The sequence below is a fragment of the Equus caballus genome, chromosome 7 (genome assembly GCF_041296265.1).
Source record: "Equus caballus isolate H_3958 breed thoroughbred chromosome 7, TB-T2T, whole genome shotgun sequence".
Taxonomy (NCBI): Eukaryota; Metazoa; Chordata; class Mammalia; order Perissodactyla; family Equidae; genus Equus; species Equus caballus.
Window position 1 is genome coordinate 50773066 of NC_091690.1, and position 27057 is coordinate 50800122.

At 46.3% G+C, this 27057-nt stretch overlaps 2 protein-coding genes and 1 long non-coding RNA gene across 5 annotated transcripts in view; 2 read left to right on the forward strand and 1 right to left on the reverse strand.

The window, feature by feature from the left end:
- The window catches only part of LOC102149103 (zinc finger protein 709), a 26867-nt gene extending 16519 nt beyond the window's left edge, over positions 1 to 10348 (reverse strand). The window contains exons 1-2 of one of the 2 annotated variants that reach the window (XM_070274068.1): positions 10157 to 10333; positions 921 to 972 (exon numbers count right to left, since the gene is read on the reverse strand). Coding sequence is in view for 1 of the 2 variants with exons in the window: in XM_014741696.3 (XP_014597182.1) it covers positions 10157 to 10159 (3 nt within the window). In the remaining variant the exon portion in view is untranslated. Of the gene's footprint in view, positions 1 to 920; positions 973 to 10156 lie in introns of both variants that reach the window. The other variant, XM_014741696.3, reaches the window with a different exon arrangement.
- Positions 10022 to 12115, forward strand: LOC138925152 (uncharacterized). Its single transcript, XR_011440974.1, has 2 exons — positions 10022 to 10470; positions 11674 to 12115. It is a non-coding gene; the product is annotated as an uncharacterized lncRNA (long non-coding RNA).
- Positions 12116 to 17932: 5817 nt separating this feature from the next.
- LOC106783425 (zinc finger protein 709-like) overlaps positions 17933 to 27057 on the forward strand; it is a 56470-nt gene continuing 47345 nt past the window's right edge. Inside the window, exon 1 of one of the 2 annotated variants that reach the window (XM_023646471.2) lies at positions 17933 to 18057. In XM_023646471.2, the coding sequence (XP_023502239.2) occupies positions 18055 to 18057 (3 nt within the window). In that variant the 5' untranslated portion in view covers positions 17933 to 18054. The remainder of the gene's footprint in view (positions 18058 to 27057) is intronic. The other variant, XR_011440967.1, reaches the window with a different exon arrangement.

Consider the following 27057-nt stretch of genomic DNA (forward strand, 5'->3'; position numbering starts at 1 on the left):
ATTCCCATTTTCACTGTCATAAGGAAAACAACATATCCTCATGTAAATGTGCGATGCATCTAGAAACTCTTCCACTGCCCCCAGCTTTACTGAGATATAACTCACTAATAAAATTCTCTATATTTAAAGATAAAACCATGATGATTTGATATACACATATAATTTGTATACCTGAAATTTGCTAAGTCAGTGGCTTAAGTGTTCTCACCACACACAGACACACACACACGTAGGTACCTAGAGTTGGCAATGATGGATCCTACGGTAATTTTAGGTTGTATATTTGAGGAATCCCAGACCTTTTCCCACATTAATTACACCTTTTTGTATTCTCACCACCCATGTATGACAGTTCAAATTTCTAAATATATCCCCAGGAAAACTTGTTATTATCTTCCTTCTTGATTCTGGCTATCCTAGTGGTTGTGAAGCATTATCTAACTGGGTTCTCATTTGCATTTCCTTGATGACTAAGAATGTCCAGCATATTTTCATATGCTCTTGACCACGCGTCCACCTTCTTTGCAAAAGAACATACTGAGATCCTTTGACACATTTAAATAGAGTTATTTGACTTTTTAAAATTAAGTTTGAAGAGGTATTTAAATATTTTCTGTACCAGTTCCTTTTGAGATACATGGTTTGCAACATTTTCTTCCATTCTGTGGGTTTTGTTTTCACTCTGTTGCCTTAAAACTTTTACTTTAAATTGTGGTGATATACAGATATCATGAAACATACATTTCCACCATTTTGGAGGTGTATAGATCAGTTGTAGCACATGTCAGAATCTGCTGGATGGCAGTGCATAACTGGGCAATGCCTCTTACATTATCTAACTGCGCCCCTAACTTTCACAAGGAAGATGTCCCACTGGTTGACGCCCCTGAATTTACATCACTGAGTCAGCAAGGACCTACCAGGAGGCACTGAGGACTTCCGAGTCGCTTCCTTTCACAGGGCCATCCCTCCCTGGTTAGGAGAAAAGGTAAATGAGAATATGATCAGAAAACCTCTCCTCAGCTCTTGAAGACATTGCAAAACCCATTGCTAAGACAAGAGCTGCCCAAAAAAGATCCTTAGACTCTCTGGCCACAGTTGTCCTTGGCACCAGAGCAGGGAGGTGTCTGTGCTGTGGCCACCACCACCAGCTGCTTCTGAATGAACACTCCTGGGGAAGGTGAAACTCAATGATATGGGATCACTGAGCAAGCAAATAGCTTTATTAGAAGGTGACTCCTTCCATGGGGTCTTTCTTTGACTTACTGTTGTGAATGGTTGGGTCTTGGGGACCATGGCCCCAAAGTGCACCCCAGATGTTCAGAGCTCCCCTGCCTACTGGAATCAGCATGGACTCCCCGGTGCACTGTGTTATCTCTGACGCGTCAAGTGCGTGTTTCCAGCTGCTAACCACCGAACAGTGCTCTCCCTGCACTGGAACCTCAGAAAAGAACAGAGATGACTGCCCTACAGGTTGTCAACCTGCAGCCTTTCACAGGGTAAAGGCTGTAAACCTGCGGGGCACAGGGGTTAAGCAAAAACACTATGACCTCTGGCTATGACCCAAGGGAAGAGCAAAACCTGAGAGAATGTCACAGCACTAGCTGAGAGGGACACGAGTGCCTTAAATTTGGTCACATCTCTCAGTTAAGCTGTGAGTCTGATCAACGAGGGGAAATTGTAAAAAGGAAAACCACGAGCCCACGAAGGAGTCATCTTGCTACTCCCACATCACCCAACCAGGGCCAACCCTAACCCAACCAAAGCTTCAGCCTTTCCCAGGGATCTAGTAAGACCCTTCTATCCCCAAAAGGAGGTAACCTGGCCTAAAATATTCCTATTTTATGTTTACAACTTCGTTTTCCTGCCTTTACAAGGTTTCCCTGTTCTCTACCATTTCGAGCTCCTCTCTCTTGCTAAATGGGATGCTGCTCACCCGACGAAATGCGCAATAAAGCCAATGAGACCTTTACAATGTATTCTGTCAATTTCTGTTATTCAAGACTATTACAAATATGGGGCCAGCCCAGCGGTGCAGAGGTTAAGTTCACACGTTCCGCTTCTCGGCGGCCCGGCATTCACCGGTTTGGATCCCAGGTGTCGACATGGCACCGCTTGGCACGCTATACTGTGGTGGGCATCCTGTGTATAAAGTGGAGGAAGATGGGCATGGAAGTTAGCTCAGGTCCAGGCTTCCTCAGCAAAAGAGACGAGGACCGGCAGTAATTAGCTCAGGGCTAATCATCCTCAAAAAAGAAAAACTGAGAAAAAAAGAAACTATGAGAACCTCCCTCAGTAAACTCCCTCAACCTGAAATACAGCATCAATGAAGAACCCACAGCTGACATCATTCTTGATGGTGACAGACTGCGGGCTTTCTCTCTCAGATCAGAGAGAAGACAGATGTCTGCTCTCACCAGCTCTACCCACCATGGTGAGAAAGGTGCTACACATTTCAAAGACATACGCCTGCAGACAGACAGACAATGTCAACAAAGGCTTCCTCACTGGACACACACGTGCACACACCCACACAAGACACACAAAGTCACCAACCCTCAGAGATAATGGCCCAGAGACCCACAGCTCAGGCCCTGAAGAGGGAGTCAGGGCCCACGATGGGTGCAGTGATCACCGTGTTCCAGCCCCTCACGCTGCTGTGATCATTTCCAGAAACATGCCCTTCACCATGTGTCCCTTCCTCACTTTGCTTTCCCAGTGGAAGCTCAGTGCAGACAACAAAGGTCTGTGCATCGTCGCCCAGCTGCCATGCCCTTCACTTCAGTCTCTGTGATCTGGGATCCATCAGTACCTGACGTCTCACCTGTGTGCAGACCTCTTGTGGGTCAATCCCATGAGCCATCCACACCAAGGCCTTTATGACTGCCCCATCCTGGAACATTCCATGATGGAGAAGTGGACACCTCTGGACCTCAGAACCAAGCTCACCCAACCACAGAGACATTACCTGAGGGACCCAGAAAAGTACTGGAAGTTGTTGCAAGAGCATGCGGGTATGTGGCTAGGCTCTTTTCTGCCTCTTCCCTTCAAGAAACTGGGGGAGTGGCCTCTGACAAAGGGCGGATGTCCCCTGCACCTATGCATTCGGAAAAGCAGAAATCCCCACAATTTCCCACCTCTTCTGTTGGCATGTGGCAGTTGCATTCTGGCACCCACATGAAGAGAGGGGACCCATGACTGTGGAAGGTCTGGCTGAGATCGCCATTTCCCACAGTCCTCAGGGCTCCAACTCTGCAGGGTGGGTCCTGATGCAGAAAAAGTAAGCACCGGCCTTGGTGGGTGGGCTCCAAACTCACTCTGGAGGCGGGTTTCGGGTGAGCCGATGGGGTCAGCACATGAGCCACTGAAACTGCAGGGTGGAATGTGCCAGAGGTCTCAGGAGAGTGATTTAGGTACAGCCCGGCAAATGAGGAAGTCCCAGAGCTAGGACAAGGCAAGACAAATCTTTGACAATATTGGTGTCATCAAGACTATTGTGAAACTGTGCTTGTTGGTGCAGAGGTGATGTGTATGTGACAGCGGGGAGTGTTCCAGGGGGCTGTGCCTCATGACATGGGCTCTGGGTTCTGCCATTGCCTCACCTCTCAGTCAACGTAGAATTACAAATGTGAAAATAAATATGGGAAATCTCATTTGCAATGGAGTCAGGAAGGGGCCAGCCTGGTGGTGTAGCGGTTAAGTTCACACACTCCACTTTGGAGGCCCGGGGTTCACCGGTTCAGATCCTGGCTGCAGACCTATGCACCGCTTGGCAAGCCATGCTGTGACAGGCATCCCACATATAAAGTAGAGGAAGATGGGCATGGATGTGAGCTCAGGGACAGCCCTCCTCAGCAAAAAGAGGAAGACTGGAGTGGATGTCAGCTCAGGGCTAATTTGCCTCAAAAAAAATAAATTAAATAAATAAATGGAGTCAGGAGACCTGAAGGGTTAACACCCACCCATTAGTACTCGCCATACATTGCAGACCCCAAAGAAGTGTCCCCCCCATTCCCCAACAGGAAACCCCTTACTTTACAGACCTCAGAAAGAGGGAGGAAGAATTTCTCCCTGCCCAGCAACAGCCCAGCCAATGAGAAGCCACCACACTCAGCCACTGTCAGTACCCTGATCTCTCCTCCTCCTTCAAGGGACTTCTGTTGGGAACAGCCCCTCCCAGCTCCCTCCTGTCCTCTATGAAAGCAAGCTCCTTTGTTCTCTTCTCCCTACCTGCCTATGGCTCACCATAATTTGCAGGTCCTGAATTCTATTTCGTCTGCTAGTACCAAGTAAACACATTTCCCTGGTAAAATAACTGACTTCTTCAATTTTAATGTGACCACAACAGAAAATTTCCACAATGGGACACTTGTTGCATTTAAACACGTTTCCCAGCAAGGAGGCACCAACTGGGCTTCAAATGGGAAACTTAAGAGCTGGAAATGGCCTCAAGACCTGCTCTGGGAAGACAGGATGTCGATGCCCAAGGGTTAGAGGAGCATGCGCTCAGGTAGATCTCATGTGGAGATGTGTCAGGCGCAGCTTTACGTTTCAGGCCACCGCATTCCCAGGGTATGACCCAGGAAACCTGGTGTCAACTCAAAGATGGAGGCCGCGAGAGCTATCACTTTCTCACCAGGTATGTGAATGACACGAGGGCAGGTGTAGCCCTAGAGGGAGTTTTCTAATTCAGACTGGGTACCAGGAACAGTCTATAGTGCCCTATGTCCTTCTTTCCCAGTCCTTCCACGTCTTCCAGAGAAGGAACCCAAGGAGGTGTAAGGAAGTGTTGCACACATAGCAAACTTCAGGAGAGTTTCACATTCTCCTAGCATCTGAACACATTTTTGGTGTTTTCAGTATATTCACATACAAAGAGCAGTGGTGAGTTTTCCTGAATGTACAGTTACACCACCATCAGGACGGTGAACACTCCTTCACGGCAGAGGAACACGCTCATGCTGCCCATTATACTGGACCCTCCCATCCTTCAAAATTGACCTGTTTCAGGTTCCTATGCATTTCCCTTGTCCAGAATGGCACACAAGTGGAACACCATTTTGCCTTGTGAGTCCTGTTTGGAAACTGATGCCATATTTGTAAAATTGCATTAACTATACAAAATTTGTGGTGTTCTGTGAGTTTGAAACTTTGACATTGCCCAGGAGAAGGGCACCCATTATGCCTTGGAACGAAGAGATTCTACTGTTATGAGGTATGTGAATTTGAGTGAGACCACGTGCCTAAGTTCCTTCATTGGCATCATGGGAGGAAAGATGGGGACAGGGAATCAAATGACATACTAATAATTATGAAATAACATAATCTCTACACTGCTAAGTAAACACAAATTAGTAGAAACAAAAGGGAACAAGTTTGCATTTCCATTGTTGTTTGATGGAACAAAAGCTGCCACATTTTACCCCAGCTTCCATATCATCTCCTGGAAATGTAAACATGGCTGAGAGGAGTGGAGGCGGAGGGGGCGGCAAAGATTCCATATCCTCTCTGGACACTCCACCTCCCCAGCACCTGATGTGGTCACCAGCCAGAAACTCTCTGAATTCTGTCTGTAAGGGTTCCGATGGAGGCTGCATTACATGGGCACTATTTATTAAATCACCGGCCGTTGGTGATTAACTCAGTCTCCAGCCCCTCTCCTCTCCACAGATGCTGGGAGCTGGGACTGAAAGTTCCAAGAATCTAATCAAGGTTTGATGTTTCTGGTGTCCAACCCCCAATCTGAAGCCACCTGGGAGCTGGCCAAGAATTGTCTCATTAAAACAATAGACACTCTATCACCCTTCTCACTCAAGAAATCCAAGGGCATCAAGAGGTTTTTACTAGGAACTGAGGACAAACAACAAATATCTCCCTTACAATACCACAGAAGGTCAAGTCCAAGGACACAGGCTCACTAGAGAATGAGCAAATCATCAAACTAGGAATGCTTCCCCTCTGCCCACACCGACCTCTACATCTACTGGACTCTCGTTTAATCATAGTGGACCACACTCAAAGAACTAGATGCTGTCTGGTAACATTAAGAAGACAAGGATGTCCCCTCCCAACACTCCGAGTCAACCTGTACTGGAATTCTGAGTTAAGGCAATTAGACACGAAAAGGAAATAAAAGGGACAAAGATCAGGAAGCAGGAAATAAAGCTGTGCTTGTGGCACAAGATTGTCCCCAGCAAGCAGGAGCCCACAGCGCATGCCGCCCCCAGGCAGCAGAGCAGGGTAGCAAGTCAGAGCCAAAGAAGACAGACCCAGGGTTGGGGTCATGTCTGGACATGAGGCTGAGGGTGCCAACTATAATGGTCACCTGCAGAGGGGTGGTTCCCTTGTTGAGACTGATGCCAGTGTGGCACACACGCACCCGTGCGCGCACACATGCACACACAATACACACACACACACACACACATACACACAGGGTACGCAAAGGCTTAGGACTCACATAACAGAGGTCTGAGGGGAGGGCAGGGCCAGCCTCTCAAGCAGCTCTGACAGGGCTCAGAAAGCAAGGAATGGAGCCTGGCCTGGGGGTTCACTGGGCCTGGGGGTGGGGCCAGGTAAGAGTTCCGCACACAGGCAGGGGCTGGGGTGGTCGGAATCTCCTGCCTGCTCTAGAGGAGAGAGCACCCAGGCTTCCTCCTCAGCTTGTCCAGGTGGGGGCCCAAGGGGAAGAGGGTGGGTGGGGCTTAAGCTGTGAGCAGTCACCCAAAAATGTAGAGTCTGACTGCTCACTACAAGGACAAATTGGGCAAGGAAAATATGCATTCTTGACTGATTTATATAAAGAAACACTAACAGGGGCTCAAAAATGATCAAAACTGTATATTTCGGGTGACTGGAGTAACAGTGCTGGAGGGGACCAGGATAGGGAGTATCTTTGCTATCTTACAGATTTATTTCAAATAAACAAAGAAACTTATATTCTTTAAGTTTAACTCTTGTACACAGGACACCATTCTAAGATTTAATGCCTTTAAAGACTAACTTTTAGAACAGTGTAAACCATAGAAAAGGAAATTCTCAAAACTCTTCCTAACTAAAAGGACATGCAGCATCCTAGTTTGTCCTTCCGCTATAGCTCACACTGGAGCATTTTCAAGAATAATGGCCTAGGGGCTGGCCCTGTGGCCGAGTGGTTAAGTTTTTGTGCTACGCTGCAGGCAGCCCAGTGTTTCGTTGGTTCGAATCCTGGGCATGGACATGGCACTGCTCATCAAACCACGCTGAGGCAGCGTCTCACATGCCACAACTAGAAGGACCCAGAATGAAGAATATACAACTATGTACCGGGGGGCTTTGGGGCGAAAAAGGAAAAAACTAAAATCTTGAAAAAAAGAAGAATGGCCTATAAGGCAATCATGGTTTGAGTTTAAAGACTTAACTGTATTTGATTTTCAAAGATTTACAAAACCTTTCAGAAGTTTTCTTCCTATCTATTAAAACATAATTTCCATTTCTTTAGCCTTTTAAATTTCTATGTTCACTACAGACAGGCACACAGAAAAAACTGCGCTACAGCAGGTAATTTCAAAAGTTCTGCTTATCTGTGGCCCGGGGGTTCACCGGTTCAGATCCTGGGAGCGGACATGACACCGCTTGGCATGCCATGCTGGGGTACGCGTCCCACATATAAAGTAGAGGAAGATGGGCACAGATGTTAGCTCAGGGCCAGGCTTCCTCAGCACAAAGAGGAGGATTGGCAGTAGTTAGCATAGGGCTAATCTTCCTCAAAAAAAAAAAAGAAAAAAGAAAAAAGAAAAAACTGCGCGAAACACGAAAAAACATCTTGCTTTCCTCACATCCCATCTCAAATCAACTTATACTTTCAGCGCGCGAGTGCTAAGAGAAACTAGAGCCAAAGGGCTGCACTAGTCCATCAATAAAGGAATCCAAAGGAAAGAAACACAAACACTGGAATCAGCTCAGATGAGCAGCCTGCTTCCCACAGGACAGAAGGAAAGGCACAGTCAGAAGGTTCCGTGTTCCTGACTCTCCTGGTGGAGACAGAACCCTGGAGGGGGTCAGTCCCTGGAGAAGGAGGGGAGGGCACCTGAGCAGCCACAAGAAGGAGCTCCGGGAGCCCCACACACCCTCCTCTCCCCAGGGAACAGTGCACATGCTCCCTCTCTCAGGCTCCATTCTCACAGTGAGGAAACTCAGCTGGATCCAGTTTAAGGTTCTGACCCAAATGGACCCCAAGATTAATGGGCCCTAATCCAGAACACAGAGCTCCTGACTCTCACAGACTTTCTCAGTGTAAACAAATTACTCTCTGAGTGCACCTGCACTGTGGATGCAAAACTCCAATTACGTCTAGAAACAGGCCCAAGGGAACCACAGTGACAACCTCAGAAAGGGCATCACTCCCCACCCCATGAGCACGTGCACCCCCAGCTGTCCAGGGCTCTGCAGCTCCTCTCAGGATAAAGGCTCCTTCCATCTGGGCACCAGCAGTAGGACAGCTGCAGGGGGAAGCTCCCCAGGAAGGACAACTGGGCCTTCAAGGCCTTCCCTCTGCAGGTCCAAGGGGGCCTCAGCTTAGATCCACTGCCCTCAGGCCTCTGTCTCCACTGGAGTCTTTTTTGACCATCACTGATATTTTAAATACACAAACACAGTGTTTGAACCATCCAGTGAACACACTCAAACCAGTCTCTATGTGGAAATGAGGGAAGAAAATAGTATAGCAATTTGCTAAATCAACAAGAAACCCCACAAGAATGTACTACATTCTGGAAAAACAATGTCATCATGTTATTTCCAAGACAAGAAATATTTATAAACTATGAATCCTACCTGAACACTTCAGGTCTGCAAGTCTAAGCTGTGGAAATCCATTTGAACTCAGCCAAAATAAAAGAACAGACCCCAGGGGCCGGCCCCGTGGCTGAGTGGTTAAGTTCGCCTGCTCCACTGCAGGCGGCCCAGTGTTTCGTTGGTTCGAATCCTGGGCGCGGACATGGCACTGTTCATCAAACCACGCTGAGGCGGCATCCCACATGCCACAAGTAGAAGGACCCACAACGAAGGATATACAACTATGTACCGGGGGGCTTTGGGGAGAAAAAGGAAAAAAATAAAATCTTTAAACAAAAATAAATACCACCCACGATGGGAGAAAAAAAGTGAAACAAGAATTGAGTACAGGACGTGTAAAACTGGAATATTTTACTTTTCCTGAAATTCACCTCTTTCGTGCCTCTTTGGAAATCTTTCACATTGTGTTTCGTGTTGATTAAATAAATTTTAATTCACTGAAAAACAGACTAAAATAAAGTGAATATATCTTTGCAAAGGTGACTGACGCAGGTGGGGACAGTGCTGACAGGACAGATCATCCCGAGTATTTTCTGAAGAGGAACCTGCCCCCAGAGGACTTCCCACAGGATGTCTGCGCCCAGGAAGATACTGGGGAGACGCAGGAGGATTTCATGCAACGTAGTTCCAGGTGCTTAGAGGCTGCTTTTCACTCATGGAAAATATCCACACATACAAAACAAATCTTTTTAACACAGGAATCCACGGACTGTGAGAAAACGATAAGCAATTAAAATAGTCGATCTGTTTCAAATCCAACAAGAAGGACAAATACTTGATGATAATGCTGTGAATCGGAGGCAGGAAGTGGGCATTTGGGAATTCGGCGAGACCCTGGAAATTCAGGCATTTGTTCCCAGCCCCGGGAAGACCTGGAAGCGCGGGACAGGGTCAGGGATTTGAGACTCTGCTCCTCAAATGTACAGAAAATTGAGAAGAAAACGGGTGCCCCCTTGGCAGAAAAGAGGCCCTCGGAACCCCACAGACCGCAGCCCCTCTGGGCGCCGACCCCGGAGACCGAGGCCCGACTGTCCTGCGGACCCTCCCGCGGGCCCCGCACCGTTTGGGACACGCGGGGCTGCGGGCGCACAGCGGCCCAGAGACGCTCCGGCCCAAGTCGCCGCGCGCAGGGACCACAGGACGCCCGGGGCCCGGCTGCCGGCCCCGCCCCCACGCTGCGGCCGGAGGGGCCTGAGGGCCGAGTGGCGCCACCGCGGACTCGGCGCCGCAGACCCCGGAGGGGACCGCGGGAGGCCGGGCCCTCCCAGCCGCTTCCCACCAGCCCCTCCTCCCGTGTCCTCACCCCGGGCAGCACACTCACCATTTCTGTGGCTCCTGGGTCCCCCGAGTCCTTCCTAGGGCACTGCGGTCGCTACAGGTCACAACACGACAGAAGACGCGGCAGAGCCAAACGGAGGCTTTAAGGGCGGGGAGACGCGGTCCCCAGCGCGGCCGGAGCTGCTGCTACTTCCGGGGGTTGTGGCGCTTCGCCCCACCCACCTGCCCTGACGCCGCCTCTGATTGGACAGTTCAAACGACTCGTCCTCTTGTGTCTGAGTGACAGCCGCTGAGTTTAGGTGTCCGAGCCGAATGCCAGACAGAATTCGTCCTCTGCAGGGATATTTGCATTGAAAGGTAGTCCTGGGAGGGGACTTCTGGGACTGTGAGCCTTGTTTACAAACACACACAACTGAAGCTACCCCAACCATATGCAATGATTAGTCTCTCTCCATTTAGATGTTTGTTTACAGCCAGAGTCTGACACAGTTTTGCCAAATAGGTACACAGACAGATACGGTGACCAGGGCACTAGGCCAAGAAAGGGGTACAGAGGATCTGTTAAAAACTAACATTGTCTTGTTGAGTGTCTGCAGATGGAAAGTTACAGGAAGAGCCTAACCACAGAAGCTTCCCACAAGCAAGACAGCTGGAGCCAGATCTAGCTGCCTCAAACCTTTCTTACGTGAACTAAAGTGAAGCGTACCCATTAAAATCTCATTATTATTTTAAATTGTCCTCTTCTGGGAGGGAACAAGCAGCCATTTCTAGATGATGTGATGTATGTAGTAGCATGTGTACATCTACCCATGAGCCTTAAAGAAACATGACTGTTAGGAGATAAACCGTAATCTCTCATCTTTTCCTTAACTGAATACTCATGACCTGTACTATGATCTAACAACTAAAGGATGCCCCCTCCCCCCCTCCCTGCCCCCAAACCCTTATTTGGGGAGACACTGCTTTGGGAGATATGCCTAGCCTTCTCCATTTCTTCTGGAGGTGTCAAACCTTTCTTCACCTACTTCTGCCTTGGTTGTGCTTTGTGGCTCCACAATCACCAAGAAGTAAACTCTCTGAGTTCAGTTATAACACCAGGGATGCAGTAGGTGGGCATCCTTCCAACACTTCAGTCAGATTCAGAATAAGAGCATTGGGAGCAAAGACAAGCCATCATTTCAGAAGAAAGTGACTTCTGAGTATTCAGAATGGCTAACTTTGGAAAATGTTTCTGACACGAAAAAATTTGTATCCCCTGGAAAAATATAAGCAGGGACTCTTTTTTCACTGGTGGTGAAATCACTCTCTGTGGTGATGACCCAAACCTTACTTGTGGTTACACTATTTAATCTGTGTATAATGAGACTTAGAAAACTCTTTCATTTAAATAACCATCACACTCATGGGAGAGTCTAAGATACTACTGAGTCAAGTTCATTCTCACAATGTTGGAATCACTCCATGACAAGCATCCTCTCCACGTAGTCTGCACAGATACAGCTTCTGACAACTTCCTCTCCCACTTCCCTAAGGAAATGCTCACGTTTGCTATCATTTCAGTCAAAATGCCCCACCCAAGTCCACCTGAACTTCAGGATAATTCCACCATGCCCAGGGACAGAACCATCCCTGGAGGCCATCTGACACATGGAAACTGAGGGGCAGAGCCAAAGAACCGGAAGTAATCTCAATGAAGACAGAAAAGGAAAGCCCAGTGCTCATCATACAAGGGGGAACACAGCTGGGCAGTAGCATCATCCATCAGTCACCATCCAATGTAAAAAGAAAAGTTCTGTGGGTATTCAGCATCAAGCATTGAGAGATGCAGAAGATATTTCCATTTCATTATCTGTTTTTCATCTCCCCTTTAAGAACTATCTGGAAAATAATTACTCTGATTTCCTGAGTCAGGAATGCCTGTGGTTTTTGTTTTGTTTTGTTTTTTTATCTCCTAACTCCTCATGACTACTGCAAATAAAGGACACACCATCCTAAGAATGTGCATTCGCCTGGGAAGATGCATGAGTCTGGCTCTGCTCTCACACACTGTCAGAAACACGGTGCTGAGGACACTACATTCCATCACTGACCTCCCCCACCCTACTTTCATTGCACCTGTGGGAATTGGACAGTTCCAGTAGTGGCCCCATCTGGGAAGAAACTGGGGGTGTATTTCCTGCACTGATGAATTGATGAATTGTTCTTTGAGGCATCTTGCAGGTAATGTGAGGGACAGTCTCACTCATTCTTGAGGTCACGTCATGGTGCTCTCAAAGGTCCTTTAATCACTGTGGTCAACATCATAGATGTATCTTAAGGTCGTGTTTAGTAAGAGCACATGCTTCCTGTTTATCTCCATCATGGCAAACACGAGGGCCAGAATACACTTAGAGTGTTGGTGCATCCACCTGCACTGAGGGACACCCATGAGAACTCAACAATATTCTATAAGGTGGTCTTCTAAGCCAAACAAATGCTCCGCTTAAGAAGTGCAGGGAGTTACTTGTAGGAATGGAGAGACATACTTTTCCCATGACTTTGAAAAATGGCCCTAATGCAATGAGTTGCCCAAGATTCAAGAAGCAGCTCTGCTGGAGGAGGTCACTGAGAGGATGTGACCACTGGTTCACCTTCCAGCTAGACAGGCAATTGGTGCCTCCTTACCAGCTCTCCTGTCCTTGGAATAAACATTCTGCCCACTGTTCCCAAACTAAGAGCCATTTCAAGGATGCAGCCCAGAGAGAATAATGTGTTGTTGAGACCATCTGGGCTGTACCCAATAATGAACCCCATTAAAGCATCTATATAAACTTTTAAGATTCTTATTGATGTGTTTGGAGATCTACTCATCTTGCACCACCTAAGACAAGCCTCATATATAAACTCCTTTCCTTATTAAAACTGCCAGCTCCCAATCTGGAGTGATCTGCTTCTTTCTTTAGTCTGTTCTTGCCCTCCCTGTATGGGAGCCAGTTTCAGATGACACCCGGAGAACTCTCAAGGTTGTGAACCAACATGTTCTTAGTTCTGAGTGAAAATGAGAGAGCAACTGATCCTTCTTGTGCTGGCAAGAATGAAGTAACTTTAAATGGTACAACCTCAAGAAATATGTTTAAACTTTAAAATTCATTTTTCTTCATGATCTGGCTGAAATATTGGCATGATATTTATCCATTTATTTATTGGTGGACACTTAGGTTGTTTCCGTAACTTCTTTATCCATTTATTTATTGGTGGACACATAGGTTGTTTCCATATCTTGGGTATTGTAAATAATGGTCTAGTGAACATGGGGTACATATATCTTTTTGAGTTAGCATTTCTGCTTTCTTAGAATAAACCACCAGAAGTGGAATTGCTGAAGCATATGGTAGGTCTATTTTAATTTTTTTATGAGCCTACATACTGTTTCCCATAGTGGCTGCACCAATTTATATTCCCACCAACAGTACACAAAGGTTCTCTTTTCTTCACATCCTCGCCAACATTTGTTACTTCACATTTGTAGATCTTTATTAATATTTCATCTTCGATAAAGGAATTATGGCATAAATGTACAATGGAAATTATTCAGCCATAAAAAAGCATGAAATCTTGCCATTTGTGACAACATGGATGGATTTCACTGGCATTGCACTTAGTGAAATCTATCAGATAGTGAAGGACAATAATTGTATGATCTCTCTTATATGCGGAATCTAAAACAAACAAACAAAAGCACCAAGCTCATTGGTACAGATAAGAGAGTGGTGGTTGCCATGGGCATGGGGTATGCGGTGGCAGAAATTGGTGAAGGGGGTCAAAGGGTAAAATGAAAAAAAAGGGAGCTGTATCAAAAAATGCATACTTGTGATAATCACACAGTGACAGAAAAGTGATTGTACACTTTTACCTATTTTAAATTTACAATCTATGCACCACTGCTATTGGATGGGCATTAGTGAATGTACACACATGGAAAGGATAGCAGTTACAGAGCTTCAAGAATTCTGAGGGTAGGTGGAGAAACATCCTCTTCTAGGCACATTTTCTCTGAAACTAATTTCTAGTAATAATAACAATTAAACTTTTCTTATTGTCAAAAATGTGATTTGCATTTTTGGAAATTAAAAGGAATCAAGTGAGGTTGGGAGGCGATTGGATAATCAGACATTGCAAATCTTCAATCAAATCAGCAAAGACCTTGGAGTAATGCTGTCTTTTTCCTTGTTCTTTATTAGTCCCTAAGAAATAGAGGCAAGAAAAAAAGGGAACCCTAAAAATCAATCAATGAATCAATGAATAAAAGGGAAAATAGCCCATGTTCATGGAGCCTTAGAGTTGACACTGTTGAGATGACAATACTTCCTAGAATGACCTAGATTTTCAACACAATCTCTATTGGGATCTCAGCTGACTTCTTTATAGAAACTGGCAAGCATTTGATAAATTCTATGGAATTGCATGCAAACCAGACTCACTAAACCAATCTTGAAAAAGTAAGACAAAGTAATAAGATTAAAATTTCCTGAGTTAAAAATCTGACTACTCAGTATGGTAATCCAGGTAATGTGATAATGACACAAAGACAGACACAGATCAACGGGTTTCATTGAGATTCCAGATACAAACCGATTTGTCTATGGTCACCTGATATTTGCAAAAGGTCCCAAGAATGAGGAAAAATATTCTTTTCAAAAATTGGTGCTGGACAACTGGATAGGAACATGCAAAAGAATGAAGTTGTACCCTTAAATTATACTACCCACAATAATTTACCAAAATGGATCAAACACCTAAACTAGACGTAAACCAATAATACTCAGAAAAAACTGAGAGGAAAATTTGGATGTGGCAAAGATTATAAAACCAAAGTAAAAACATATAGGTAATTGGAACTTCATCAAAATTAATCACTTTTGTGCTTCAACGGACACCACCAAGAAAATGAAGACACCCATGGGAACCCCTGTGCACCGCTGGTGGGAATGCAAATCATGACACCACTGTGAAAAACAGTATGGCACATTTTTCAAATATTACAGCAAGTGTTACCATATGATCCAGCAATTTCATTTCTGAGTATACACCTAGAAGAATTCAAAACATGGACTCAAAGAGATATATGCACACCTGTGTTCATAGGAGCATTATTCACAGTAGCAAAAAAGTGGAAGTAACCAAAGTGTCCACCAATGGATGAATGGATCAACAAAATGTGATACACACATAGAACAGAATATTGTTCAGCTTTAAAAAGACATGAAGTTCTGACACACGCTACAACATGTGTGAACTTTGTGGACATTATGCTAAGTGGAACAAGGCAGTCAAAAAAGGACAAAAACTGTATGAGTCCACTGATGTGAGGTACCTAGAGGGGTCAAATTCATAGAGATATCAGGAAACTGGTTGTCAGGACCTAGGGGGCAAAGGGCAAGTGGGCATTGTTGTTTAATACACAGAGAGTTGCAGTTTTGCAGGATGACAAGAGTTCTGGAGGTTGGTTTCACAATGTCAATGTACTTCACACTGCTAAACTGTACACTTATGTATGGATAAGATGTACTTTTATGGAATAAATATAGAAGGTGATCAAAAGGTACACACTTTGTGTCATCAAATAAATAAGTCATGGGGATGCAAGGTACAGCATGGTGACTATAGTTAATACTATTGGATTGTATATTTAAAATTTGCTGAGAGAGTAGATTTCAAAAGTTCTCAACACAAGAAAATGTCTATAACTGTGTGTGGCGATGGCTGTTGACTAGACTTACTGTGGTACACCTAAATGAATATCATGCTGTTTGTCAATTATATCTCAATTTAAAAAAATGAATTATTGATACATGCTGATGTGGGGTCGGTGAGCTGAGGAGTCAAAAGAAAGATTTCTTAGACTCTTAAGATCTGGCAGTAGTGCTCTTTTATTTAGAGAATAGTGTAGCATGGGGACAGGACCCATGGGCAGTCAGAGCTTCTGCTGCCGCTGCTTCTGCTGCCCCCCGCTGGCATGGGGACAGGGCCCATGGGCAGGCAGGGCTGCTGCTGCTGCCCCCGCTGGCATGGGGACAGGACCCATGGGCAGGCAGAGCTGGTGCGTGGGGACAGGACCCACAGGCAGTCAGAGCTCCTGCTGCTGCCGCATGGGGACAGGACCCATGGGCAGTCAGAGTTTCTGCTGCTGCTGCCCCCGCTGGCATGGGGACAGGACCCATGGGCAGTCAGAGCTCCTGCTGCTGCTGCTGCTGCAAAGTTGGGTGGAGAGTAAGGCTAAATTTAAGGCATAGGTATGTGAGTTATCTCTTTACAAGACAAAGAATATGTAAAAAAGTTAAAATGGTATCAGTGCCCGTATGGTCTGGCCATTTGGCGGTCCCACAACTTTTAGATAAGAATTAAACCGGATTGAGTAAATGGCAGAAGTCACTCACCACTTGAATTTTATCCTCGGCTAAAGACAAAGGAGGATTTGTTCGGGGCGGGGGGGGGGGGGGGGGGGGGGGGGGGGGGGGGGGGGGGGGGGGGGGGGGGGGGCGGGTCAGTTACATGAGGTTGCCAGACAGTAACCAACTTAAGTTCTTGCCTCTGGCATTGATTAAGAGCTTCTAGACATAAGACGATCCCCCCTTCTTCCTGGCACAGAGAGGGAGGCATCTTCACAGACAGAGGTTTCCCTTAGAAATGTAAATGTTTCCCAACAAAGGGGCAAACAAATTCCACTCCTTGGAGCCTGAATCTCATCTGTAGTTTTAAAACTAACCAGCCTAAAAATCCTCATCACATGCTACAACATGGAATGCCCTGAAAAAATTATACCAAGTGAATTAAGTCAAACACAACGACCACATATTATAGAATTTCATTCATATGAAAGTCGACAAATATGGACATTAATAGACACAGACAATAGATTGGTGCTTGTCTAGGGCTGGCGCTTGGAGCAAGCTAAGTGGGAAGATAGGGCAGTGATAGGTTAAGGATATAGGAGTTTCTTTTCAGGTGATGGAAATATTCTGAAATTGACTGCGGTGATGATTGCACGGTATGTGTGAATCAACTGAAGATCAGTGCGTTGTAGACATTAAAGCCCTCTATTGTATAGTATGCGTATTGTTTCTTGGGGGCGGGGTGAGGGGGAACCACATCTGTTCAAATAAATGGATAAATGGATTAGGGATGTGTAATGCAAATAAGTTAGGCATCCAATCTAAGCATACGAATACTTTCCAGGTACATCCCACATTTACATAACCTTTTCTTGTTTTCTTGTTATATCAGTCCAAATAGGAACTGAATTTCCTTAGGGATATTAAAGACTTACATTTCAAAGTTCTCTCAGGATACATTCAAAAACTGATCTAAAACAAATTTCCCTCCAGCGTAAAACGTACACCTGAGAACTGAATGAACACATCTCATACCTTGTAGTTAGCCTGAGAAGACACCTTGTGCCCAGCTATGGCTCCGGGCTCCAACTTCCCACCAGGGCTAAGGGCTTGGGAGGCCATAGGATTTTGTAAAGTACAATTTGAGGGGAGGTGGGGAAGCGCTGGGTGAAAGATCAAAGTTAAGAATGGAGCCAGACTATTACATATGGGGAGGTGATTTTAAGTGTGTTTGCCAAGAAGGGTCACAGCTTCCGGAGCAGCCTCGCAGCATTGCACCTCAGCAAAAAAGTCCCGGCATAGGACCACTTTCAGCTCTGGGTTGACTCAGATGCGTAAGCTCTATCCCGCTATCATTCAGGACCTTTCGAGCCGTCCAATCAGGATTCGCTGCGGGGAAGGTGGGCGGGCCGACGCTGGGCAACCACAACCGACTTCCTGTCGTGCCACAGTACTTCCGGTCAGGGATCTCCTGCTCTTAAACGTTCCGCGACGCTCTGCTGCCGACTCTGTCCCGCTGTGTCCTGTACCGAGTCATAGGAGGGACGCCGGGGCTCCAGGAACCTGGGCAATGGTGAGAGTTCTGGCCGGGGGTTCGGAGACACGGTTTGGGGTGGAGGGGTTGGTGGGAAGCGGCGGGGCGGGCCCGGCCTCCCGCGGTCCCCTCCGGGCTTTGCGGCCCCGAGTCCGCGGTCGCGCGGCTCGGCCCTCAGGCCCCTCCGGCAGCAGCGTGGGGGCGGGGCCGGCAGCCGGGCCCCGGGCGTCCTGTGGTCCCTGCGCGCGGCGACTTGGGCCGGAGCGTCTCTGGGCCGCTGTGCGCCCGCAGCCCCGCGTGTCCCAGACGGTGCGGGGCCCGCGGGAGGGTTCTCAGGACAGTCGGGCCTCGGGCTCCGGGGTCCGTGCGCGGAGGGGCTGCGGTCTGTGAGGTTCCCAGGGCCTCCTTTCTTCTCGGAGGGGACTCATTTTCTACTGAGTTTCCTAAACGTTTGGGGAGCAGGGTCTCAAATCCACGCCCCTGTCCCCCCAGCTCTTCCCAGGACCGATAATAAATCCCTAAATTTCCAGATCCCTCCCCGCATTCCCAACCACCAACTTCCCGTCTCCGATTCACAGCATCAAAATCAATCACAAAAAGACCCGATATGTTAATTGCTTATTGTTTGTCCACAGTCAATGGCTGGCCCTTTTAAAAGGGTTGATTTCTTGTTGGTGGCGTTTTTTCCTCCAAAGATTGGCACCTGAGCTAACAACTGTTGCCAGTCTCTTTCTTTTTGCTTTTTCTCCCCAAATCACCCCAGTATATAGCTGTACACTTTTTAGTTGTGCGTCCATGTAGTTGTGGCATGTGGGATGCCGCCTCAACAAGGCCTGATGAGTGGTGCTATGTCCGCGCCCAGGATCCGAACTGGTGAAACCCTGGGCCGCCGCAGCGAAGCGCCCGAACTTAACCACTCAGCCACGAGGCCGGCACCTGTTTGTGGATATTTTACGAGAGAAAAAAGTAGTGAAAACCTACCTGGAAAAATACTTTGTATGAAATCTTTAGGCCTTCTCCTCCCAGGGTGTGTCCTGGGCGCAGACATGCAGTTGTCAGTCCTTGGGTTGGAGGTTCCTCTTGGCAAACTTTTCCGGGCGATCTGTCCTGTCAGCACTGACTCTCCCTGGGTTTGTCTCCTTGAAAAGATGTATTCACTTTATTTTACTTTCAGTTTTTCAGTGAATAAAAATTTATTTAATCAATACAGCTTGAAACATAATATAAAATGTTTCCTTAAAGGGAAGAAAGAGGTGATTTTCAGAGAAAATGAAACATTCCAGTAGTTCATTGTATGATTTAAAAATTGTTTTTCTTTTTTCCTCCCTGATCATGTTAGTAACATTCTAAGGTCTGCTGTTTTATTTTGCGTGAGTTCAAATGGATTTCTGAGCCTTAGACTGGCAGACGTTAAGTGCTCAAGAATGATTATAAAACAATTTCCTGTCATGGAAATAATGAATTAACATCTTTTTCCTGGAATGCAGTATATCACTCTGGGGTTTCTTGTTGAGTCAGCAAAATGTCATACAGTTTTCTTCCCTCATTTCCACATAAAGCCTGATTTGAGTGTTTTAGCCTGATGGTTCAAGGACTGGGTTGGTGTATTTAAAGTATCAATCGTGGTCCAGAAAATTTCCAGTGGAGGCACAGGCCTGAGGTCGGTGTCTCTGAGCTAAGGCCCCCTTGAACCTGCAGAGGGAAGGCCTTGCAGGCCCAGTTGTCCTTCCTGGGGGGGCCTCCCCCTGCAGGTGTCCTACTGCTCACACCCCCATGGAAGGAGCCTTTCTCCTGAGAGGAGCTGCAGAGCCCTGGAAAGCTGGGGGTGCATGTGCTCATGGGGTGGGGAGTGTGACGCCCTTTCTGAGGTTGTGGTTGTGGTTCCTTAGGCCTGGACATTTTAAACGTTATGTTTGAGTTTTGCACCCACACTGTAGGTGCACTGAGAGTGTAATCTGTGCACAGTGAGAAAGTCTGTGAAGATCAGGTGTTTGTAGCTGCCCCTGATGCAGGAAGGGTTAATAATCACTGGAAAAAGGTTACCAACAAACTGACCCAGAGGTGAGAAGGCCAGTTAGCCAATGAGGAGTAAGACCTCCAGGGGCAGGCAACCTAAGACAGGCATTGGTCGCCTGGGGGCACAGATGGAGACACGATATCAAGAGCAGGAGGGCCCGTTGCCTAGGAGGCCTTGCATGCTCCCAGATAAAATATACGAGCACAGTAATAACATGATAATATCAAAACAGAGGCCAAGGGAGCGCTCCTTGAGAAATCACTAAGAATTCTTGGTATTTCACTAATTACTTCATCCAGAACACCTGTATATATTTAACAGATGTAAGTTATGTATATATTGAAATGCTGGTTATAATAAACTCAGAGTGGCCATCAGCCCTCTCTGCATCTATCCTGATGTGTACATTGGATTGCAACACTGACAGTGTTCCATCCCAAGGACAAAGGGATTATGAATTTGGAGTTCATGTGGGTCAGAAGCTTAAACTGAACCTGGCTGAGAGGTTCCTCACTTGTGAGAATGGGAGCCTGAGGGAGGCAGTGCTTTCATGCTCACAGGACAGGGAGCATGTGTGGGGCTCCCAGAGTCCATCTCTGTGGCTGCTCTGGGGTCCCCTGCCTCCTTCACCAGGGACAAAGCACTCCAGGGGTGACATCTCAACTGGGAGTGTTTCGACCCTAAATTTGGAATGTAGTCACTTTGCGAGTGTGTTTTCCTTCTGAACTGTAGGCAAACAGGAAGTTCCTGTGGACTGAGAATGTTTAAGGGCCATTCTCTTAGCTAATTTCAATTATACAGTACAGAATAAGTATATCAAATCTTCCCGTTGTAATCTTTAAATGCAGACACTCTTATTAGTCAATTACAGCTCTTTAAAGATGGGGAGAAGGGGCCAGCCCGGTGGCGCAGCGGTTAAGTTCGCACGTTCCGCTTCTCGGCGTCCCGGGGTTCGCTGGTTCGGATCCCGGGTGCGGACATGGCACTGCTTGGCAGCCATGCTGTGGTAGGCGTCTCACGTATAAACTAGAGGAAGATGGGCACGGATGTTAGCTCAGAGCCAGCCTTCCTCAGCAAAAAGAGGAGGACTGGCAGTAGTTGGCTCAGGGCTAATCTTCCTCCAAAAAAAAAATAAAAATAAATAAATAAAGATGGGGAGAAGAGTTTCCCGGTACATCTCATATTTACATAACAATATAGCAGTGAAAATGGGAATCACTTGCCTTTGGAATATTATATTGTTTACATTTCAAAGTTCTCTAGGGACACAGGAAAAAACTGATCCAACGGAAACTTCCTTCCAGTGTAAAACGCACACTTGAGAATTTGGTGAACACGTCTCATTGCCTTTGGTTGGTGCGAAGAGTCCCTGCACCCCGCTAGGGCTGTGGGGTTCCAACTTGCCAGCAGAGCCCAAGGCCCCAGGATTCTTAAGAACCAAATGAGTCGGGGTGGGGCGGGGATGGGTGGAAGGCTGATGGCTGGCAAGGCGGAAAGATCAGAATGGGGCCAGACACTTGATCTTACCTGGTGAGGTCACGTTTAAGTGTCTGCGTTTCTAAACGAGGGTCACAGTTACATGAGTGGCGTCGCTGCCTTACGCCAAGCCCTTGACCCCTAGAGGACATAAGAACCCCTTTTCCAGTCTGTCGTGGGCCACCCTCTTGTCTGTACTTGCTCCTTCTTCAAACTGAATCAGGGATTCCTTGCGCACACCTGCAACAAGCGTCTTGCAGAAGCTGCGGGAAGAGCAAAGTCCGCCCCAGTCGGGGGGGGGGGGGGGTGGGGGAGTTTTGTTTAAATGGAAGTGACCAAGAGACAACAGGTGGCGGCCCACCAGGGGAAGGTGGTTTCCTTGAAGCTAGGTTCCTCCCTCTTTGATGTCACTCATCGGGGAGTGGGCGTGTCCTTGGGAACTGTCCAATCAGGGGCGGGGCTGGGCGTGTGGGTGTGGCCACGCATCCCACCAGCGTGGACGTCCCTGTTTGTTCTGGCCTCCCTCGGGTCGCGCGTGGACTGCCTCACCGGTCTCTGGTGGCTCTGCCTCAGCTTCTGTCAGGCTGTGACCTGCACTGGCTGCGGGGGTCGTAGGAAGGACTCGGGGGACCCGGGAGCCTTAGAAATGGTGAGAGTTCAGCCCAGGGATCAGGACGTGGGAGGAGGGGCTGGTGGGAAGCAGCGGGGCGGGCCCGGCCTCCCGCGGTGGCCTCCTGCGGTCCCCTCCGCGGTCTGCTGCCCCGAGTCCGCGGTGGCGCCGCTCGGCCCTCAGGCCCCTCTGTCCACAGCGTGGTGGCGGGGCCGGCAGCCGGGCCCCGGGCGTCCTGTGGTCCCTGCGCGCGGCGACTTGGGCCGGAGCGTCTCTGGGCCGCTGTGCGCCCGCAGCCCCGCGTGTCCCAGACGGTGCGGGGCCCGCGGGAGGGTCCTCAGGACAGTCGGGCCTCGGGCTCCGGGGTCCGTGCGCGGAGGGGCTGCGGTCTGTGGGGTCCCCAGGGCCTCCTTTCTCCTCAGGGGACACCCGTTTTCCCTGAATTTTCCGTTTACTTGGCGAGCAGGGTCTCAAACCCACAACCCTGTTCCCCCCGCCCGGCTCTCCCAGGAGTGGCAATAAATGAGTAAATTTCCCGTCTCTCCCCGCGTTCCCAAAGCCGTTTCCCCTCTCTAGTTCTAGGGATCATTATCAAGTATTTTTCTTTGTGGTGCACTTCAGCCAGACGCAGTATTTCAGTTTGTCCTTTTCCCTCAGAGCGATGGATAGCTCTTTTATTTTTTTTTTCTTTTTAGAGATTTGCACCTGAGGTAACAACTGTTGGCAATCTTCTCTCTTTTCTTTTTTCTGCTGCTTTTTGTCCCCAACCCCCCCCCCCAGTACACCCCAGTACACCCCAGTACATAGTTGTATACTTTTTAGTTGTGGGTCCTTCTAGTTGTGGCATGTGGGACGCCGCCTCAGCGTGTTCTGCTGAGCGGTGCCATGTCCGCGCCCAGGATCCGAACTGGTGAAACCCTGGGCCGCAGAAGCGCAGCGCTGGAACTTAACCACTCGGCCACGGGGCGGCCCCTGCATTTCCTCTTTTTAGGAAGATAACTTGACTGTCTGTGTGGGTCCATATGGAAAGCAGAGGACTGCCGTATTCTTTCTCCTGTCTAGTTTCAGGAGTCATTTCTGCTTTTGTGAGTTGTATTAGACATTTCACAGAGAAAATCATGCCGTGTGAAACAAATGTTGTAAATGTAGCTTCAGGATTCATAAAGACGTTCTTTCCTTAGAAGTAGAAGTTCCCCTCCGTTACTAGTTTATTATAAATTGATTTTGGATTTTTTTTTTTTAAAGATTTTATTTTTTCCTTTTTCTCCCCAAAGCCCCCCAGTACATAGTTGTATATTTCTTGTTGTGGGTTCTTCTAGTTGTGGTATGTGGGACGCTGCCTCAGCGTGGTCTGACGAGCAGTGCCATGTCCGCGCCCAGGATTCCAACCAACGAAACACTGGGACGCTTGCAGCGGAGCGCGCGAACTTAACCACTCGGCCACGGGGCCAGCCCCTAGATTTTTTTTTTTTAAGGCTTGGCACCTGCGCTAACAACTGTTGCCAATCTTTTTTTTTTGTTTTTTTTCCTGCTTTTATCTCCCCAACCTTCCCCCCACACACAGTTGTATATATATATTTTTTAATTTATCTTTTTTATTAATGTTATGATAGATTACAACCTTGTGAGATTTCAGTTGTACATTATTGTTAGTCATGTTGTGGGTACACCTCTTCCCCCTTTGTGCCCTCCCCCCACCCCCACCTTTTCCCTGGTAACCACCGATGAGATCTCCTTGTCAATATGTTAACTTCCACCTGTGAGTGGAGTCATATAGAGTTCGTCTTTCTCTGTCTGGCTTATTTCGCTTAACATAATACCCTCGAGGTCCATCCACGTTGCTGCGAATGGGCCAATTTTGTCTTTTTTTATGGCTGAGTAGTATTCCATTGTGTATATATACCCTATCTTCTTTATCCAATCATCAGTTTCTGGGCATGTAGGTTGGTTCCATGTCTTGGCTGTTGTAAATAATGCTTCGATGAACATAGGGGTGCAAGGGACTCTTGGGATTTCTGATTTCAGGTTCTTAGGATAGATACCCAGTAATGGGATGGCTGGGTCATAGGGTATTTCTATTTTTAACTTTTTGAGAAATCTCCATACTGTTTTCCATAGTGGCTGCACCAGTTTGCATTCCCACCAACAGTGTATGAGGGTTCCTTTTTCTCCACAACCTCTCCAACATTTGTCGGTCTTGGTTTTGGATGTTTTTGCCAATCTAATGGGTGTAAGGTGATATCTTAGTGTAGTTTTGATTTGCATTTCCCTGATGATTAGCGATGATGAACATCTTTTCATGTGTCTATTGGCCATATTTATATCTTCTTTTGAGAAATGTCTGTTTATGTCCTCTGCCCAGTTTTTGATCGGGTTGTTTGTTTTTTTGTTCTTAAGCCGTGTGAGTTCTTTGTATATTATGGAGATTAACCCTTTGTCGGATAAGTGGCTTGTAAATATTTTTTCCCAATTAGTGAGCTGTTTTTTGTTTCAATCCTGTTTTCCCTTGCCTTGAAGAAGCTCTTTAGTCTGATGAAGTCCCATTTGTTTATTCTTTCTATTGTTTCCCTCAACTGAGGAGTTATAGTGTCCAAAAAGATTCTTTTGAAACTGATGTCAAAGAGTGTACTGCCTATATTCTCTTCTAGAAGACTTATTGTTTCCGGCCTAATCTTTAGGTCTTTGATCCCTTTTGAGTTTCTTTTGGTGTATGGTGAAAAAGAATGGTCAATTTTCAATCTTTTGCATGTGGCTGTCCAGTTTTCCCAGCACCATTTGTTGAAGAGACTTTCTCTTCTCCATTGTAGGCCCTCTGCTCCTTTGTCAAAGATTAGCTGTCCATAGATGTGTGGTTTTATCTCTGGGCTTTCAATTCTGTTCCATTGATCTGTGGACCTGTTTTTGTACCAGTACCATGCTGTTTTGATCACTGTAGCTTTGTAGTATGTTTTGAAATCGGGGATTGTGATTTTGCCGGCTTTGTTTTCCTTGCTCAGGATTGCTTTAGCAATTCGCGGTCTTTTGTTGCCCCATATGAATTTTAGGATTCTTTGTTCAGTTTCTGTGAAGAATGTTCTTGGGATTCTGATTGGGATAGCATTGAATCTGTAGATTGCTTTAGGTAGTATGGACATTTTAACTATGTTTATTCTTCCAATCCATGTGCATGGAATGTCTTTCCATCTCTTTATGTCATCGTCAGTTTCTTTCAAGAAAGTCTTGTAGTTTTCATTGTATAGATCCTTCACTTCCTTGGTTATGTTTATCCCAAGGTATTTTATTCTTTTCTTTGCGATTGCGAATGGGATTGAGTTCTTGAGTTCTTTTTCTCTTAGTTCATTGTTAGTGTATAGAAATGCTACTGATGTATATATGTTGATTTTATACCCTGCTACTTTGCTGTAGTTGTTGATTATTTCTAATAGTTTTTCTATGGATTCTTTGGGGTTTTCTATATATAAGATCATGTCGTCTGTAAACAGAGAGAGTTTTACTTCTTCATTACCTATTTGGATTCTTTTTATTTCTTTTTCCTGCCGAATTGCTCTGGCCAACACCTCCAGTACTATGTTGAATAAGAGTGGTGAAAGTGGGCACCCTTGTCTTGTTCCTGTTCTGAGAGGGATGGATTTCAGTTTTTGTCCATTGAGTATGATGTTGGCTGTGGGTTTGTGATATACAGCCTTTATTATGTTGAGGTACTTTCCTTCTATACCCATTTTATTGAGGGTTTTTATCATAAATGGGTGTTGGATCTTGTCGAATGCTTTCTCTGCATCTATTGAGATGATGATGTGGTTTTTGTTTTTCATTTTGTTGATGTAGTGTATCACGTTGATTGACTTGCGGATGTTGAACCATCCCTGTGTCCCTGGTATAAATCCCACTTGATCATGGTGTATAATCTTTTTGATGTATTGCTGTATTCGGTTTGCCAGAATCTTGTTGAGGATTTTTGCATCTATGTTCATCAGTGATATCGGCCTGTAGTTCTCCTTCTTTGTGTTGTCCTTGTCAGGTTTGGGGATCAGAGTGATGTTGGCTTCATAGAATGTGTTAGGGAGTACTCCATCTTCCTCAATTTTCTGGAATAGTTTGAAAAGGATAGGTATTAAGTCTTCTTTGAATGTTTGGTAGAATTCACCAGAGAAGCCGTCTGGTCCTGGACTCTTATTTTTGGGGAGGTTTTTGAATACTGTTTCTATTTCCTTACTTGTGATTGGCCTATTCAGATTCTCCATTTCTTCCTGATTCAGTTTGGGGAGGTTGTAGGAGTCTAGGAAGTTGTCCATTTCTTCCAGGTTGTTCAATTTGTTGGCATATAGTTTTTCATAGTATTCTCTTATGATCCCTTGTATTTCATTGGTATCTGTTGTGATTTCTTCTCTCTCATTCCTAATTTTATTTATTTGAGATTTCTCTCTTCTTGGTGAGTCTGGCTAAATGTCGATTTTGTTAATTTTTTTGAAGAACCAACTCTTTGTTTCATTGATCCTTTTCAATATCATTTATTTCTGCTCTTATTTTCATTATTTCCCTCCTTCTAATGTCTCTGGGCTTTGTTTGTTCTTTTTCTAGTTCTGTTAGGTGTTGTTTGAGGTTGCTTATGTGAGCTGTTTCTTGTTTAGTGAGGTGAGCCTGTATTGCGATGAATTTCCTTCTTAGGACTGCTTTTGCTGCATCCCAAATGATTTGGTATGTCGTGTTCTCATTTTCATTTGTCTCCAGATAATATTTGATTTCTTCTTTAATTTCTTCAATAATCCATCATTTGTTCAGAAGCGTGTTGTTTAGTCTCCACATTTTTGCACCTTTCTCTGCTTTTTTCTTGTAGTTGATTTCTAGTTTCCTAGCATTATGATCAGAAAAGATGCTTGATATTATTTCAACTCTCTTGTATTTATTGATGTTTGCTTTGTTTCCCAAAATATGGTCA